General features: G+C 43.3%; 1 protein-coding gene across 3 annotated transcripts in view; it reads left to right on the top strand.

The window, feature by feature from the left end:
- Positions 1 to 9,445: 9,445 nt before the first annotated feature.
- Positions 9,446 to 19,387, top strand: part of LOC133513056 (alcohol dehydrogenase 1-like) — a 46,694-nt gene continuing 36,752 nt past the window's right edge. Inside the window, exons 1-2 of one of the 3 annotated variants that reach the window (XM_061843349.1) lie at positions 9,446 to 9,526; positions 9,657 to 9,766. In XM_061843349.1, the coding sequence (XP_061699333.1) occupies positions 9,488 to 9,526; positions 9,657 to 9,766 (149 nt within the window). In that variant the 5' untranslated portion in view covers positions 9,446 to 9,487. The other 2 variants (XM_061843352.1, XM_061843350.1) reach the window with 2 other exon arrangements.

Genomic DNA, 19,387 nt, shown 5'->3' with positions numbered 1-19,387 from the left:
CCAGCTTTCCACAGTGCCTCCATTTATGTTTTTATTTTGTATTTTTTTATGTTCTGATTAACTGTACAATCTGATTGTTCTTTTTTCCAGTATATTATACATAACTGACTTTGTGAAACCTCTATGAAAAGCCCAATATGGTATGTGTAAATTAAAAAAAATAGTTACTGACAATAGCAAGTCTCCATGTTTGAGTATGTGAAAACCACACACGACATGAACTAGAAATGACTCACCATGCATATTATTTCAGATTTGTTTTCAGTTCTGTATGATCATGGATCTATTTGACATGTTATCGTCTGCGGTAATAAAAAAATTTTTTTTCTTAAGCCATTATTATGTAATCATAGCTTTATTCATACTTTTGAGATGTAATCTTTTTTTCCATAAATTACTCCTTTTGTATGGCTTTAAAACACTTTTTTCTCCCGTGAAAAAAACTGCTTTGAAAATATGAGCAGATATGAAAGGTGTTTTTTTTTTTCACCAAACCTCACCTTCTGCAATCCGTCACCAGTATTTTGAGGAAGCCTCAAAGATGTGAAGTATGTGAAAATAAACATCATGCAAACATCCTTGACATTTCAGCACTCCAGCAATAAATACAAACAGGGTAAAAATAAAATTGTGTATGATAGCTGATGAAAGTTGCTGTACCAACTGCCAAAAGGGCGCAGCTGTTGAAATGGCTGATGGTAAATCTGTTGTCCATAAAATTGATGGTCCAGAGGAACAATCTCATCTCTCATTGGCTTTACCAAAACAGAAGAGAGAGAAAAGAAGAGTTTGGGGGTATCTAGCCCTAATATTGATAAACTGTAAGTTCCTGTCAACTTTGTTGTTGTGACCCATCAATTCAATCTGTGGGGAAAAAAAACAGATTTAGGTACAGTAAGTTCTGAGGCTGGTCAGAGTTTCAATTAACTCTTATCTGACCCCCAGCCCCTCAAAAAGCAGATAGCTCAAGGTGGCACAGGCTATCTTATGTATGTGGAGAAATTACAGTCGCTTAGGCAATAAGTAATGCCATATACAGTATATTTTGCAAAAAGACCTTTGGGACTAGCTTTTGACTCAAGAAACTTGGTAATTAAATGGATAATTTCAAATGGATAATTTTCATCACATTTGTAATAGTCTACAAGATGTTTTTTGGGAAGTCATCTCCATTTTTGTTCATCTTATTGACCGAAATAACTCTTGAGGCAGCATGGTGGGTGACTAGATTGAGCATCTGCCTCACAGTTCTGAGGATTAGGGTTCAAATGCTGGGCCCGCCGGTGTGAAGTTTGCATGTTCGGTTTCCTCCAAAATCCCCAAAACATGCACAGTAGGTTAATCGACATGGACAGGGACATGATTTTCAAGGATAGTTTGCTCAAGGTAGAGGTCATACACAAGAGAACATTTCAAAAGAGCAGAAGCACAAAAACACAAGGCAACAAGGTTAAGTCCAAAAAATCCAGAAACAAAGTCCAATAACTACAAGGCTGAACTTGAATCATGAACAACAACTTTAACAAGACTTGACTAGGTGGCAGAGAAATGCTGTAACTAGGGAGATACTCTAATAAGGAGCTTACGACCTTCCCAGATGGCACCTAATGGTGTGGCACGTTCTGCCTGGTACTGTTTGTACTGTACTGTTGAGTCTCAGGACTCAAGTACACAAGAGAGGACTTGCTAACCATAAGAGAGTCTTCTTCTGACTTTTTTTTGACAACTCTCACCTCTTTTTCTTTTCCTTTCAGCTTGTCCCTTTAGGGGTCGCCACAGCGTGTCATTTTGTTCCATCTTAGCCTATCTTCTGCATCTTCCTCTCTAACCCCAACTGCCCTCATGTCTTCCCTCACCACATCCATAAACCTTCTCTTTGGTCTTCCTCTCGATCTTTTCCCTGGCAGCTCCATCCTCAGCACCCTTCCACCAATATACTCACTCTCTCATCTCTGGACATGTCCAAACCATCGAAGTCTGCTCTCTCGAACCTTGTCTCCAAAACATCCAACTTTGGCTGTCCCTCTAATGAGCTAATTTCTAATCCTATCCAACCTGCTCACTCCGAGCGAGAACCTCAACATCTTCATTTTTGCTACCTCGAGTTCTGCTTCGTGTTGTTTCTTCAGTGCCACCGTCTCTAATCTGTACATCATGGCCGGCCTCACCACTGTTTTGTAAACTTTGCCCTTCATCCTAGCAGAGACTCTTCTGTCACATAACACACCATACACCTTCCGCCAGCTGTTCCAACCTGTTTGGACCCGTTTCCTCACTTCCTTACCACACTCACCGTTGCTCTGGATTGTTGACCCTAAATATTTGAAGTCCTCCACCCTCGCTATCTCTTCTCCCTGTAGCATCACTCTTCTCCCTCCACCTTGCTCATTCATGCACATATATTCTGTTTTACTTTGGCTAATCTTCATTCCTCTGCTCCCTGATTTCCCTGCATATCACAATATCATCTGCAAACATCATGGTCCAAGGGGATTCCAGTCTAACCTCATCTGTCAGCCTATCCATTACCACTGCAAACAGGAAGGGGCTCAGAGCTGATGCCTGATGCAGTCCCACCTCCACCTTAAATTCCTCTGTCACACCTAAGGCACACCTCACCATTGTTCTGCTGCCATCATACATTTCCTGTACTATTTTAACATACTTTTCTGCCACAACAGACTTACGCATGCAGTACCACAGTTCCTCTCTTGGTACTCTGTCATAGGCTTTCTCTAGATCCACAAAGACACAATGTAGCTCCTTCTGACCTTATCTGTACTTTTCCACTAGCATCCTCAAGGCAAATAATGCATCTGTGGTACTCTTTCTATAACCGTACTGTTGCTCGCAGATACTTACTTCTGTCCCGAGTCTAGCCTCCACTACTCTTTCCCATAACTTCATTGTGTGGCTCATCAACTTTATTCCTCTATAATTCCCACAGCTATGAACATGATCTTTGTTCTTAAAAATGGGAACTAGAACACTTTTCCTCCATTCTTCAGGCATCTTTTCGCCCTCTTGTATTCTGTTGAATAAGTTGGTCAAAAACTCCACAGCCATCTCTCCAAATTGATTCCATCCCTCCACTGGTATGTCATCAGGACCAACTGCCTTTCCATTTTTCATCCTTTGTAGTGCCTTTCTGACTTCCCCCTTACTAATCATTGCCACCTCCTGGTTCTTCACACTTGCCTCTTCAACTCTTCCTTCTCTCTCACTTTCTTCATTCATCAACTCCTCAAAATATTCTTTCCCTCTATTTAGCACACTACCGGCACCAGTCAACACATGTCCATCTCTATCCTTAATCAGCCTTACCTGCTGCACATCCTTCCCATCTCTATCCCTCTGTCTGGCCAACCTGTAGAGATCCTTTTCTCATTCTTGTCATGATCCTGCCGCTCCAGCCCAGGCTGTGCGGGTGCCAGCACGGTTGCGCTGGTTGGGAGGTGCACACCTGCGCCTCATGCAGGCTGATTATCCAGCGTATTTATATGACCCCGATGACGACTGGTTGGCGCCAGTTCGTTGAGCTTCAGTCCCGTTCCAGCACTCTCGTATCCTTGATCGATCTGTGTGTACCGACCTTCACCTGTTCTCCGACCAACCCCGTAAGCCCGACTCCTTTGACACTTCTGCCTGCTTTGATCGTTCTCCTGTGTACGGACTCCTGCCTGCCCGCTCACCTGCTCTCTTCGCCCGACGTCCCAACTACCGCTGCTGCATCTGACTGCCTGCCTGATCCCTGACCATGAAATAATAAACGTTTCTCCCCGAACTACTTTGCAACGTCCGAGTCCTGCATTTGGGTCCTACTCCCGTTCCGATGGGACGTGACAATTCTTTCATGTCCGACCTGGTGTACATGTCTTCATATGCCTCTTGTTTAGCCTTTGCCACCTCTACCTTTGCCCTACGTCGGATCTCAATGTACTCCTTTTGCCTCTCCTCACTCCTCTTTGTGTCCCACTTCTTCTTCGCTAATCTCTTTCCTTGTATGACTCCCTGTATTTTGGGGTTCCACCACCAAGTCTCCTTCTCCCCTTGTCTACCAAAAGACACACCAAGTACTCTCCTGCCTGTTTGCCTGTCTGATTGCCTTGGCTGTCGTTGTCCAGTCTTCCGGGAGCTTCTCCTGTCCATCGAGAGCTTGTCTCACCTCTTTCCGAAAGGCCGCACAACATTCTTCCTTTTTCAGCTTCCGCCAATTCGCTGAATCTATTTCTGAAGTTGCTAATTGGTGCGCTATTCAGAGCCTCACGACGAACATGGACGTGAGCCGGTACACAACTCCGCCTGCGAAAGAGGGGACATCATCTGTCGCTTTCGACAATCCGTAGCCATTAAAATAGAGCACACACTGCAGCCCGCTTTTTGAGTCACTGTTTTTGAACTGTAAGCCATTTTATTCAGCATATGAGTTCACATCTTTTATCCTAGTCAGTGTTCACATTCCGCCGCAAGCTAGCATGAATGCAGCACTGATGATGCTCACTGAGCGGATAAACGAGATTGAGAAAAAACACCCAGATTCGCCGCTCATTATCCTAGGAGATTTTATCACAGCGACCAACAAGGGCAAATAACACTCTAGACCATTGTTATACATTCATCAAAAACACATATCGTGCAATCCCCCACGCACCCATTGGCTCCTCTGATCACTGATTCCTGTACTTAATACATATATACAGGCAAGCACTTAAATGTGCAAAGCCTTCAGTAAAATCAGTTAAAAAGTGGACCATTGAGTGCAAAAAAAAAAAACTGTCTTTGAAAATTCAGTGCGCAGCCTAGATGAATACAGGGATATTGTTGATATTGTTAGGAGATGTATCTTGTAACAAAATCCTTTCGCACGTTCAGTAACAACAAGGCATGGTTTTCAGCCAGACTTGAGCAACTCCGCCAGGCTAAAGAGATTGCATATCGCAGTGGGGTTAGGGCCCTCTACATTGCACTAGAAACCAGCTGACTAAAGAAATTAACATTGCAAAACGAGACTATACAGGTAAACTTTTACTGCATATTTGAAATAGACACTTCCACACTATGCACCACAAGCTGCATCACCTTCACTCCCCCTTTCTCTCCACCGTTTAGCATACATGAAGGGGACATTAGACAGATCTTCAAACAACAAAAGATCAGACCTTGTGTCTCCATCCAGCCACAAAGTCTGCACAGACCAACTTGCTCCTGTCTTCCCAAAGATCTTCAACAGGTCTCTAAAACTGTGTGAAGTACCAGCCTGCTTCAAACGCTCCACCATTTTACTAGTCCCCAAAAAAGCAGCATTCTCAGGTCTTAATGACTACAGGCCTGTTGCCTTGACATCTGTGGTCATGAAGTCCTTTGAACGCCTTGTGCTGGACCCCCTCAAGAGTGTCACAGGTCCCCAACTGGACCCACTGCAGTTTGCCTATCGAGCTAACAGGTCTGCGGATGATGCCGTCAACATGGGTCTGCACTTCATCCTTGAACGTCTTGACAGTGAGTGTACCTATGTGAGGATCCTGTTCATGGACTTCACGATCATCCCTGATTTCCTCTCCTCCAAACTTCTCCAGCTCAGCATCTTGCATCATCATCATTCTCCCGATGGCTGTACAATTTCCTGATGGCCAGCACACAGCGGATGAGGCTGGGGGGCACCACCTTATCCAGATGCACTATCAGCACCGGGGCACCCCAAGGTTGTGTCCTCTCCCCTCTGCTCTTCTTGCTCTACATGAACCACTGGACCTGGTGGCATCCGACTGTCAAACTCCTGAAGTTCGCAAATGACACCGCGGTCATCGGCCTTATCAAAGACGGCGACGAGTCTGCGTATCGACATGAAGTGGCGAGACTGGAGCTTTGGTGTGCTCAACATAACCTGCCGTTGAACACTCTAAAGACTGTGGAGATGATTGTGGACTTCAGGAGGCATCCTTCACCACAGCTGCCCCTTATGCTGTCCAACTGTCGAGACCTTCAAGTTCTTGGGAATTACAGTCTGAGAGGACTTGAAGTCAAGGAAGAACATAACTCCATCCTCAAAATAGCCGAGCAAAGGATGTACTTCTTGGGGCTTCTGAGGAAGCACGGCCTGTCACAAGAGCTGCTGAGACAGTTATACACAGAGGTTATCCAATCAGTACAGTGTACTTACATCACAGTCTGATTTGGGGCCGCCACAAAAAAGGACAAACTCAGACTGCAACGGACAATCAAAACCACTGAACGGATTGTCAGCACCATGCTACCGACTATCAAGGACTTGCACGCAATGCAAACTAGGTCCAGAGCAGGCAGGATCCTTTCGGACCCTCCACATGCTAGCCACCAGCTGTTCCAGCTCCTTCTGTTGGAAAAGCGCTACAGATCAATGAAAGTCAAAAGTAGCAGGCATTCAAACAGTTTTTTTCCCTCTGGCAATGAATTCATTGAATTCTTGATCAGCGAACCTATTTTCCGCCTTGTTCCATGTTCGGACACTCACTCACATCCTGCTGGTCCAATCATGATTAGTAATATATATACCGAACAATCTGTCACTTTAAACTGCTCCCTTTGCGCAATTGACATTGTTAACACACTTTTCTACATAGATTTTCCATCATTCCTATTCACATGTCTCTTGTTCTTTGTTCTTGTTGCTATGTTGTTCCCTCTTCTTTATTCTGAATGTCGTACCAAGGCAGCACCGACTGCCAGAGAAAAATTCCTTGTGTGTTTTTACATTGATTGATTGGGATTCTGACGTACTCACACAAAATGCTGCAGTGTCAACAACAAACTGGCAACTGACAATGACAAACAGAAGGCTTATATTGCTGGCCTAATTAGTGCTAATTAGGCACAGGTGAGGAGCTGCTGTTGGAGGCAGCTGCACCTCGGATCGTGGCTTGGCCACACCCCTGACACTCGGTGTGAATGTGACTTCAAATGGTTGTTCTTCGTATGGGCCCTGAGATTGGTTGGCGACCAGTTCGCGGTGTACCCCGCCCTCTGCTTCTGATAGTTGGGATAGGCTCCAGAAGTCCTATGACCCTTGGAACGATAAGCAGCTCAGATAATGGATGGCTGAAATAACTCTTGACCAGGACACTCTTGTAAAAGATCTTTTCGATCTCAATGATGTTTTTGTGTATTAAAAAAATAACAAACAACAAACAAATAAATCAACAAAATTAATAAATGCAATGATGGATAACTTAAATTATTTTGACAGTAGCGCTTAATGTTTCTATTACAGAAGGATCTCCATCACTGCTGTGGTTGAGAGGAATTTTTCAAGATGGTTTTGATGCCGTGTTTCTCACTGAGTCAAAAATCTCAGGATTGTTCAAATGGAAGCAGACATGACCCATTTTTTGACTTCCTATTTATCTTGAAGAGGTTAGCAGGATAATGTTTGAAACATCCACAGTAGGTCTTCAAAAGACCACATTTTAACAGAAATGCGATGCAAGGTTGTCTCATGGTTGCGGTGTAACTATTTTAAATCACAAGTAGTCCATGATTGCCATCTAGTGACTCAAAAATAAGGTACCTCTTTTATTTCCCCTCTTTCTAGTCTCAATCCAGACTAAAAAAAAAATCATGAAAATAAATTTAAAAAAAATAATAATAAAAATAAATGCCAAAGAATCAGGATTTATAACCTCTGAGACGATCAATGTTACATTATACTTATACTGATTTTGTTATCTGCATTTGTTATTATGTAATTACTGAATTTTCATTCAGAAAAAAGAAAACGTTTCCAAAAAAATAACACCTTGAACTTCTAAGGTAAAACAATCTCTTCCAGCATGACATTCATAACAGACAAATGTTGAAAGAATTACTGTAAAACATAAACAAAATAGTCTGCTTTAACTAATAGAGCGGTATATAGTTTTTATGTTTGTATGTTATTAAAACTTAAATGAAATCTCTGTTGAGGTTTGACCTTCTTTTGGAAACTGTTCCAAATACAAAAATGCACATTTAGGATTTAATTATCTAAAAAACTCCCTACCTAATCTCACGAGTAGTAAAGAGATTTTCTATTACGTCAAATTAATAAACAATGATAACTATTTACAAAGAACAACTTTTATTCTACAACACAAAATCACAGATGAATTTAAAGGCTAAACTTGACTAAATTGGGGTTATACGTTTAGAGGAATCTAGAAAATGTTTTACATTGATTTAAAAACCCCTATTGTTTAGAATGCATGAAGTTCTACATCAATCTTATTCTGCCACAACTTTCTCTGATAGAAATCTTGTGTTTCGGCTTTTGTATTTTGTTTTGCACTTCCCAGCCACCGTGCGTAAAAGACAAAAGTCCATACCGGTAAATACATACTGTAAATACAATAGTTTTCAGAGCACCCATGTGAGGCGCATAATTTACTCGTCTTGATCCTAACTACTCATTAAACCCCTGATACTATAGTACGGCGGTATACATTCATAATAATGCAACATGGTCTCGTGAGCTGATTGGCAGCACATCATTGAAGCCTCACCCAGCAACTTCCATTCCACCCTCTCCCTTGTCCTTCTTCGCTGCGATTTTCTATGCTATTGACTGTCTGCGCAACAGCATCTTGCGTTCATAATGCTGCCAAAGCCTTTGTGCTGATACGAAAGCTTCCTCTGAATCTTTCAAGAGGAAGAGGAACATGATGACGATCGGCAAAAAAAGTAAAACTTTTGGATATAATCAAAGACAGAAGAAGTTATGCTTTTGTGGCATGTGTCATGATCCTGCCGCTTCAACACGAGCTGTGCGGGTGCCCGCGCGGCTGCGCTAATTGGGAGGCACACACCTGTGCCTCATGCAGGCTGATCATCCCCCGTATATATAGGACCCGGTGACGACTGGTCCTCCGCCAGTTCGTTGAGCTTTATGTCCCGTTCCAGCACTCTCGTACTCCTGACTGAACTTGTGTGTACCGACCTCCGTCCGTTCTCTGACCAACCTTGTAAGCCTGACTCCTTGACACTTCTGCCTGCGTTGATTGTTTCCCCGTGTACCGACTACTGCCTGCCCACTCATCTGCTCTCTTCGCCCGACGCCCCAACAACCGCTGCTGCACCGGACTGCCTGCTCGATCCCCGACCTCGGCATACAATAAACGTGTCTCTTCTTGAACTACCTTGCGTCTTCCGAGTTCCTGCATTTGGGTCCTACCTCTCGTTCCGATGGGACGTGACAGCATGCCAATATGACGTTAATGAATCCGTGGAGTGCTCCATAAAATCTAAAAAAAAAAAAAACACTTCAATAACTTTTAATAAGGAAGCGAAATGTGTGGTGACCCCGCGAAATAAGAGGATTGTTCAAATGGAAGCTGCATTAGCTTTGTGGATAGCAGATTGCAGAAAAATGGTGACAATGATGAAGAGGGTGAATAAAGTGCTGACAAACCTCAAGCTGCAAGGAGGGATTCACCCCCGTAAGGACAAAGCTTTTTGGCAATCAAAGGTTGTTTGAAAAATGTTAAAAAAGTTACGCCCTCAGAAGGATGACTTTATGGTGAGGCTTCCTCCGGCAACAGCGACGCTGTTTGTTATGTGGAGGAAGAATTTGCACAAGACATCAACGACAATATGGTACAATCTGTCAAGTTTAGCAATTGTGTTGATGGGCTCATGTCCTTCCACAGGGTAATTTTGAAGCAGAAGAAAAGAAGACAATAACTCCCTTTCACCATGGTTTTGTCAAAGATAAAAACCTCAGTTACACCGTCAGCACCTCCAGCAGAAGATTCTCTGAGTGAGTAATGGTAATTGCGTACGTACTCCAATAAAAATATAAATGTGCAGCGCAAAATTTTAATAAATAAATCAGAATCACCTTTAATGGCCAATTGTGTAAAAACACACAAGGAATTTTTCTATGGCAGCTGGTGCTGCCCTCGTATGACATTCAGAACAAAGAACAAGGAATAACAGCAACAGGAACAAAGAACAAGAGACGTTTCTGTTGATTGGAACTATTCCTTATAAGACGTGTAAGATGTAAAATCTTCATTTAGAAGAGGTAAGAGATGTGTGTTAACATCCCACATTGTGTTAAGCTTGTGCATAGTGCCTTTACCCGTTCGCGGTTCTCGTTATAGACCAGTGCAATGTTAATTGTGCAAAGCGAGCAGTTTGAAGTGACGAATCATGCAATTTACCATATATATATATAATACTAATGCTAATACTGATTGGACCAGCGGGATGTGAGTGAGTGTCCTCACATGGCACAAGGTAAGAATTTAATGACTTAATTGCCAGAGGGATAAAACCGTTCGAATGTCTGCTACTTTTGACTTTCATTGATCTGTAGCGCTTTCCTGATGGAAGGAGCTGGAAGATTTGGTGGATGGATGGATGAATTCCAACCTGATGGAGGTACACCGTACTGATTGGATAAACGCTGCGTAGAACTGTCTCAGCAGCTCTTGTGACAGGCCGTGCTTCCTCAGAAGCCTCACCTGCTGTGTCCTGCCCGTCAGGAATTTGTAGATCCACCGGGAAATGGCAGGAGAGATGCTAAACTGGAGAAGTTTGGAGGAGAGAAGTTCAGGGATGATTGTGTTAAATGCAGAGTGGAAATCAACGAACAGGACCCTCGCATAGGTACCTTCGCTGTCAAGATGTTCAAGGATGAAGTGTAGACTCATGTTGACGGCATCATCTGCAGACCTGTTAGCTCAATAGGCAAACAGCAATGGGTCCAGTTGGAGACCTGTGACGCTCTTGAAGTCTAGGCCCGGCACTCTGTTGATCTTTTGTTGTTTGAAAATCTGTAGGCTTGTGGTGCTTGGTGGGTGCATGGTGTGGAAGTGTCTCTTTCAAATCTGCAGTAAAAGCTATTTAGGTCGTCGGCTAGCCCACTCTTCTTTCTTCCAGGGGAGAATGTCGCTTGTAGTTAGTGAGTGATTGTAATCTGTGCCAAACTGATTTGGAGTCATTAGTGCCGAGATGTTTTTCCAGTTTAACTGCATAGTCACTCTTTGCAATGTTAATTTCTTTAGTCAGCTGGTTTCCACTGCGATTGTAGAGGGCCCTGTCTTCACTATGAAATGCAATCTCTTAAGCCTTGGCAGAGTTGTCTAAGTCTGTCTGAAAACCACAGCTTGTTGTTATTGAACATGCAAAAAGTTTTTGTTCGAAGACACACCACCTCACAGAAACTGACATATGCGGTAACAATATCCCTATATTAATCTAGGCTCTGAGTTGAATTTTCAAAGACACTCCAGTCTGTACAGTCAAAGCAGCTTTGAAGTTTTAATTTGCCCTCGCTGGTCCACTTTATAACTTTTTTTTCTGAAGGCTTCGCACATTTAAGTGCTTGCGTGTATGTAGGTATTAAGTACAGCAAGCAGTGATCAGAGGAGCCAATGAGTGCGCGGGGGTTTGCACGATATGTGTTTGTAATGAATGTGTAACAGTGGTCTCGTTGGACATTATACGTGCTCCTTATATTTAGGGAGTTTGTAGTGAAGTTTAGCTGTGTTAAAATCTCCTAGGATAATAAGCAGTGAATCTGGGTGTTTTTTCTCAATCTCGTCTATCTGCTCGGCGACCGTTAGTAGTGCTGCTTTCATGCTAGCTTGAAGTGGAATATAAACACCGACAAGGATGAAAGATGTGAACTCACGTGGCTGATCAAACGGCTTACAGTTCAAAAACAGTGACTCTAAAAGTGGGCCACAGTGTTTGCTGAGCTGTGTAACGTCCGTGCACCATTTCTCATTGATATAAAAGCATATTCCACCGCCTTTTGATTTCTGTGCTAGCTCCGAGACGCGGTCCGCACGATGAATCTGAAACCCAGGTAGTGTAACGGCGTTTTCGGGGATGTGTCCACAAAGCCAAGTCTCCGTGAAGCACAGAGCTGCAGTCTTTGCAGGTCATAAATAAAAAAATAAATAGATAGATAGATAAAGATTTAACTAGTCCAGAAGTGTATTGCTGTCACACACAAAAAAACATCCTGTTTTTCGGGCTAATTTTTTCTATTTTTTGGGCTAATAGTTTTTGTTTTTTGGACTAATATTTTTTCCCCTGTTTTTTGGACTATTTTCTTCCTTTTTTTGGGGCTTTTTTTTCCGACTACTTTTCCTTCTGTTTTCCGGGCTGTTTTTTTTTTCTGAGTTATCGGGACACATCGAACTCACCCGAGATCCTGTGAACAACAAGTGACTTGGCATACTACATAATAAGGAAAATGACAATCTTATTTACTTTGATCAAATTTTATTTTAATATGGGTTTAAGAGACTGGGAGATAAGCTTGTTGGCTTTAGCAGGCACCTGCGGACTTTGCGTTTGTTCAGGAGGCCCATTCAGACCTGCTAGATGCAGCAATGTTTGTTCAGAATCAGTTGGACAGATATGGCATGCCACATGGATACAAGATGATGCATTTAAAATCAGATCAGGAGACTGCAGAAAATACTGGACCCGAATGGTGCGCAACTGAGGCGCCGGAGTCGGCTTCGCCGGTGTATGTACCAGAGTCCTGGCTCGAACTTTTTGTGGCATGTAGACTCCTATGACAAACTCAAACCATATGGGATCTGCATCAATGGTGCAATAGATGGGTTTTCACACATGGTGATATGGCTACATGCTTAGTCAACAAACAATGATCCGAAGATAATTGCTGGATACTTTATTAATCAGATGTCATCAAGGAATGGGACTTCTGTCTGAATTCATTGGCACCAAGAACTGTTTCATTGAAATTCATTCAAATGCAGGGGTTAGAGGCACGACCATCTGGACAACTTTTAACAAAGATTTTCTGTCTATATATGTATGTATGGATTGAACAATCACAACCAAAGAATAGAGAACTGGTGGGGCTTTTTAAGGAGGCAACATGAAGATGTTGAGGTTCTCGCTTGGTGTGAACTGGTTGGACAGGATTAGAAATGAGCTCATTAGAGGCACAGCCAAAGTTGGATGTTTTGGAGACAAGGTGAGAGAGAGCAGACTTCAATGGTTTGGAAATGTTCAGAGGCCTGACAGTGAGTATATTGGTAGAAGGGTGCTGAGGATGGAGCTCCCAGGCAAAAGAGGGAGAGGAAGACCAAAGAAAAGGTTGATGGATTTGTGAAGGAGGACATGAGGACAGTGGGTGTTAGAGAAGAAGATGCACGAGATAGGGTTAGATGGAGAAAGATGACACGCTGTGGCGACCCATAACTGGACAAGCCGAAAGAAAAAGAAAAGGAAAAGAAGATGCACAGTTTTGGATTAACCTCTTCCAAGATTTAAAAGACTCAGGCTTGTTTTCTGGTGAATTCTTGGACAAAAGTCTCATTCAGTTTACATGCCTTGAATTAATAGAAGTCAGGACTGCAACCCTGTCCTCCCAATTGTCTTCCACTTCACAAAAAGTATAATACCAACCTGTGGGTGACTTTGATTGTGGTACGAATAGTTAGACAGGAGGGTGAAGAGCTCACTCTAGGCTTTATTCTAAATCTTAAGATGAGTATTGTCAGCTTATTATAATTACTTAAATGAAAATTGTAAATTTAAATAAAGTTTGTCTTGTTTTAATTAATAGTTAGGTTAGGTCGAGAATTGTGCAGATGTTAAAACTGGCGCTGATTTGCACTACATGTTGGCTAATTAAGTGTAACATTTGTACTCCAGTTCGTTTGTGAAATGTACAAGCTGATTTCATCACTATTTTTATTTAGAGAGGAAGTTGTTCACCTCTGGAGCACTCACAGAATTTGCCTATGCAGAAATGCTGCCTCTCCAGGTGGGCACTCAGTGATGATGTACACCTTACCTTAACTTTTTGGAGACAGAGTACTTGAAAGATGTATCTCAAAAAAAGATAGAGGTCTGCAGAGGGGAATGCCTTCAGAGATGACCGTACCCCTGTGATGATACAGTGTTTGACATCTGTTGTCTTGCCATGGCAAATAACAGTCTTCATCCACCCACCTCTGCAGAGGAAGCCATCAAGCTTTATATGTTCTTGCGTGCTTACATACGAATGCAGATTTCATGATCACAATTTGGTCTACAGGATCATGGAACTCTCTAAAAATTGTCGAGCTCAGTAGTGAATTTGCTCCAAATGGACATCTCCACATTGTGCCCAGTGTATCTTTCTGTTCCAGAAAAGTAAATTGTAATGTGTCCATAAAAAAACATGTAAAATCTCAAGTGTATTGTCAATCATTTATAATCAAAACTGTCTAATACAATGTGTCTGGTGGAACGTAATGTAATGATCGTAATACTGTGCATGCTTAATTTCAAATGTAGCTCTTACACTATCTCCTGATACTGAGCAGTAAAACCTTTTTTGTTTTGATCCCAAGTTTTTGTTTATTATAACACTAATGAATGATACCTTTCTAACTTTGAGGAGGCGGGGTGCTCCTGTGAATTGACTGTCTGTGTAATCTGCAGCAAAACAATTCGATGTAACAACATTTTGTGAATATTAGTATTTGCTGATTATGTCATCTCTCTACCAAATAGATCAGGTCAACTATTGTATTTGTACTGCAGGTATTTGAATCCCATGTCACTCTACATTAATGTTGAAACGCAGTTGTCCTCAGCAAATGAAGCATACTTATGAATCTTTCAATATGACAAGTTCTTTACTGGAGTTTGCACATATTAGATATGTGTAACATTTCACAATCCAAACATGCAAAAAGGACCATGTAAAATTTGAGTTTTGCGGATTGTTCACTGTTGATAGGGTAGACTTTTTCGTTAATTTTCAACCGGTGCTTGTGTGAGTTATTGTTTCCTCGACTACTTATACAACACCTACACCAAGAAAATCTACCATGGCCCACATTCACAGTCCAAACAATCATCCCTGACTGAATGGGGAAGGAAACTCTTTGGTTTTCCATTGAGAAACACCTTGCAGCAATCCTGTCACCATAGGCTGGAATGTAAAAGGCCAAAGCAGCGTCATCCATTTCTCCAATAATCGAGGTGTCGATTTACATTAAAAAAAAGACAATATAAGACAAGATGAAACAAACTATTATCTCCAAGATTATTTATGTCTCTGTTTAATTCATGGACAACAAATTACAAATCCCAAATGCAGATGATAATGGACAGTGTAAGACAATAAAAATAGAATTTGAAGCTGGCAATAATGTTACTGCGCTTATATAACATCTGACATTCATGTGAAACATCTTGTTCACTCAAGACAGTCAAGTCTACAACAGTTTGCAGAGGTTCACTTTTTTTTGTTCACATTTTTTCCCCTGCTCTAGCATCTATCAGCACCAGAGTCGAGCCAAAGTTGTCCATGGATAGAGAAATCTTTTTCAAAGTTAAAATGTGTTAGTGTCAGGGCTGCAACTATTGATTAATATCATGCAGATTGCGCATCGACTTAGTTCAACATGATTATACTGAAAGGCGGTACGATGGATTAGCTTGAAAGCGTTGGCCTCACAGTTCTGAGGTCCTGGGTTCGATCCCGGACCCGCCTGTGTGGAGTTTGCATGTTCTCCCCGTGCCTGCGTGGGTTTTCTCCGGGCACTCCTGTTTCCTCCCACATCCCAAAAACATGCAACATTAATTGGACACTCTAAATTGCTCCTCGGTGTGATTGTGAGTGCGGTTGTTTGTCTCTATGTGCCCTGCAATTGGCTAGCAACCAGTTCAGGGTGTCTCCCGCCTCCTGCCTGTTGACAGCTGGGATAGGCTCCAGCACACCTGCGACCCTCGTGAGGATAAGCGGCAAAGAAAATGGATGGATGGATGGATGGATGGATGGATGGATAGTTACTGTCATGACCAGAACTCTAGTGTGGACCCAAATGCATGACTCAGTACGCAGGGAAGCAGTTAAAAAGAAGGTCTTTATTTGTTCCAATGGCGGTGGACGAGTTGGCCGGAGCCGACTCACATAGAACGTGGGATGAACCCTCATCAATCTCGGAAGCTTCAAGGATACAGCGACAGGGTTAATGATCTTGGCAATAGGAAAAGGACCCACGAACCAGGAAGCTAGCTTATGTGATTCCATCGGCAGTGGAATATCCATTGTGGACAACCATACATGTTGCTCCACCCTTCTTCTCTTGAGATATGCCGCGGACTTGTTGAAGCTGCCCATGCGTAGTAGCGTCTTTCTGGCTAGCTACCAGGTCTGCTTGCAGCGTCTTACTACTGCCAACGTGGATAGCACCGTGGAGTCGGCACCTACCGATGGAAACAGAGAAGGGGGTACCCATGAACGATGTGGAACGGAGCCATACCTGTGGAAGTGGAAGGCAGCGAGTTGTGGGGATATTCCACCCATCCGAGGTGCTGGCTCCAAGTGCTGTGATCATGTGATACCAGACAAAGGAGACCGTTCTCCAGATCCTGGTTTATTCTTTCAGTTTGACCATTGGATTCCAGGTGTTGGTCTGACGTAAGGCTTACTTTCACCCCAATAAGGGTGCAGAACTCCTTCCAGAACCGGTACACAAATTGTGGTCCTCTGTCCGATACTACGTCCATTGGCATACCGTGATAGCGAATGACCTTATCTAGCAGGAGCTGAGCAGTCTGCTTGGCGGACGAAATCTTAGGAACTGATCAATAACTGAGAGTTCCCCTGGGAACAGGGTAGACCCGTAACGAAATCTAGAGAGATGTGTGACCAAGGGCGAGAGGGAATTGGTAGCGGGCGCAGCTCAGCCATTGGCCGCAGCCGAGAGGACTTATTAGCCATGCAGATCGGGAACGCGTTGAAATACTTCTTCACATCCCTTCCTAGGTTTGGCCACCAAAACCATTGTTGGATTACTGAGTGGGTCTTTGCCATGCCGGGCCCAATCGATGACGTCTCCCCGTAGTGAGGGTACCACGAACAGACGACCGGAAGGACATTTGGCTGGGCCGGGAGAGTCCCTTAGGGCATCCTTTACCTGTGTCTCGATCTCCCAAGTGAACTCGGACACAAAGCAGGCCTCCGGAAGTATGGGGACACTCACGGCTTCCGTTCGCTCCCCTTCATGGATACGGGATAGTGCGTCTGGTTTGCCGAGCCTGGAAGAAAGGTTGATATAGTGTGCATCCAAGAGAGCAAGTGGAAAGGGATTAAGGCTAGAAGTTTAGGAGGACGGTTTAAATTATTTTACCATGGAGTAGATTGAAAGAGAAATGGAGTAGGGGTTATTTTAAAGGAAGAGCTGGCTAAGAATGTTTTGGAGGTGGAAAGAGTATCTGATCGAGTGATGAGGATGACATTTGAAATTGAGGGTATTGTGTATAATGTGATTAGTGGCTATGCCCCACAGGTATGATGTGACCTCGAGTTGAAAGAGAAATTCTGGAAGGAACTAGACGAAGTAGTCCTGAGCATCCCAGAGAGAGAGAGAGAGAGAGAGAGAGAGAGAGAGAGAGAGAGAGAGAGAGAGAGAGAGAGAGAGAGAGAGAGAGAGAGAAGAGAGAGAGAGAGAGAGAGAGAGAGAGAGAGAGAGAGAGTAGTTATTGGTGCAAATTTCAATGGACATGTTGGCGAAGGAAACAGGGGCGATGAAGAAGTGATGGGTAAAAATGGCATTCAGCAAAGGAACTTTGAGGGTCAGATAGTGGTGGACTTCGCAAAAAGGATGGAATTGGCAGTGGTGAACACTTATTTCCAGAAGAGACAGGAACATAGAGTGACCTACAAGAGCGGAGGTAGAAGCACGCAGGTGGATTATATTTTGTGCAGACGATGTAATCTGAAGGAGGTTACTGATTGTAAGGGAGTGGTGGGGAGAAAATGGGAAAGATGGTAGAGTAGAAGAGGCAAGCGTGAATGACCAGGAAGTGGCAATGATTAGTAAGGGGGAAGTTAGAAAGGCACTAAAGAGGATAAAAAGTGGAACGGAAGTTGGTCCTGATGACATACCTCTGGAGGTATGGAAGCAATTTGGAGGGGTGGAATGGGTGAATTTATTCAATAGAATACTAGCGGGAGAGAATGCCAGAATAATGGAGGAAAAGTGTGCTAGTCCCCATTTTTAAGAACAAAGGTGATGTTCAGAGCTGTGGAAACTATAGAGGAATAAAGATGATGAGCCACACAATGAAGTTATACGAAAGAGTAGTGAAGCTAGACTCAGGACAGAAGTCATTATCTGCGAGCAACAGTATGGTTTCATGCCTAGAAAGAGTACCACAGATGCATTATTTGCCTTGAGGATGCTCGTGGAAAAATACAGAGAAGGTCAGAAGGAGCTACATTGTGTCTTTGCGGATCTAGAGAAAGCCTATGACAGAATACCAAGAGAGGAACTGTGATACTGCATGCGTAAGTCTGGTGTGGTGGAGAAATATGTCATAACAGTACAGGACATGTATGAGGGCAGCAGAACAGTGGTGAGCTGTGCCGTAGGTGTGACAGAAGAATTTAAGGTACAGGTGGGACTGCAACTTGGATCAGCTCTGAGTCCCTTCATGTTTGCAGTAGTAATGGATAGACAGATGAGGTTAGACTGGAATCCCCTTGGACTATGATGTTCGCAGATGATATCCTTATCTGCCATGAAAGCAGGGAGCAGGCGGAGGAACAATTAGAAAGATGGAGGCATGCACTGGAAAGGGGAGGAATGAAGATTAGGCAAAGTAAAACAGAATATATGTGCATGAATGTGAGGGGTGGAGGAGGAAGAGTGAAGCTCCAGGGAGAAGAGATAGCGATGGTGAACGACTTCAAATACTTGGGGTCAACAATACAGAGCAATGGAGAGTCTGGTAAGGAAGTGAGGAAACAGGTCCAAGCAGGGTGGAACAGTTGGCCGAAGGTGTCTGGTGTTCTACGTGACAGAAGAGTCTCCGCTAGGTTGAAGGGCAAAGTTTATAAAACAATTGTGAGGCCGGCCATGATGTACTGATTAGAGATGGCGGCATTGAAGAAATAACAGGAAGCAGTACTGGAGGTAGCAGAAATGAAGATGCAGAGGTTCTTGCTTGGTGTGAACATGTTGGATAGGATTAGAAATGAGCTCATTAGAGGGACAGCCAAAGTTGGATGTTTTGGAGACAAGGTTAGAGAGAGCAGGTTTAGATGGTTTGGACATGTTCAGAGGCAAGAGAGTGAGTATATTGTTAGAAGGGTGCTGAGGATGGAGCTCCGAGGCAAAAGAGGGAGAGGAAGACTAAAGAAAAGGTTGATAGATGTTGTGAGAGAGGACATGAGGACAGTGGGTGTTAGAGAAGAAGATGCACGAGAGTACCCACCCTTTTTGGAGTCCTTAGAGGGAGATCAGAACCCGAGCGGTATTTTGTTATTGGACTTCTGTGCCCAGCACGAATTGTCCATCACAAACACCATGTTCAAGCATATGGGTCCCACTTGGGACCAGGAGACCTTAGGTCGCAATTCGAATTTATGGTTGTGTCATGG

Source organism: Syngnathoides biaculeatus, chromosome 15 (assembly GCF_019802595.1).
Source record: "Syngnathoides biaculeatus isolate LvHL_M chromosome 15, ASM1980259v1, whole genome shotgun sequence".
In the NCBI taxonomy this organism is placed as follows: Eukaryota; Metazoa; Chordata; class Actinopteri; order Syngnathiformes; family Syngnathidae; genus Syngnathoides; species Syngnathoides biaculeatus.
This window is presented reverse-complemented; position numbering and strand designations above follow the sequence as displayed.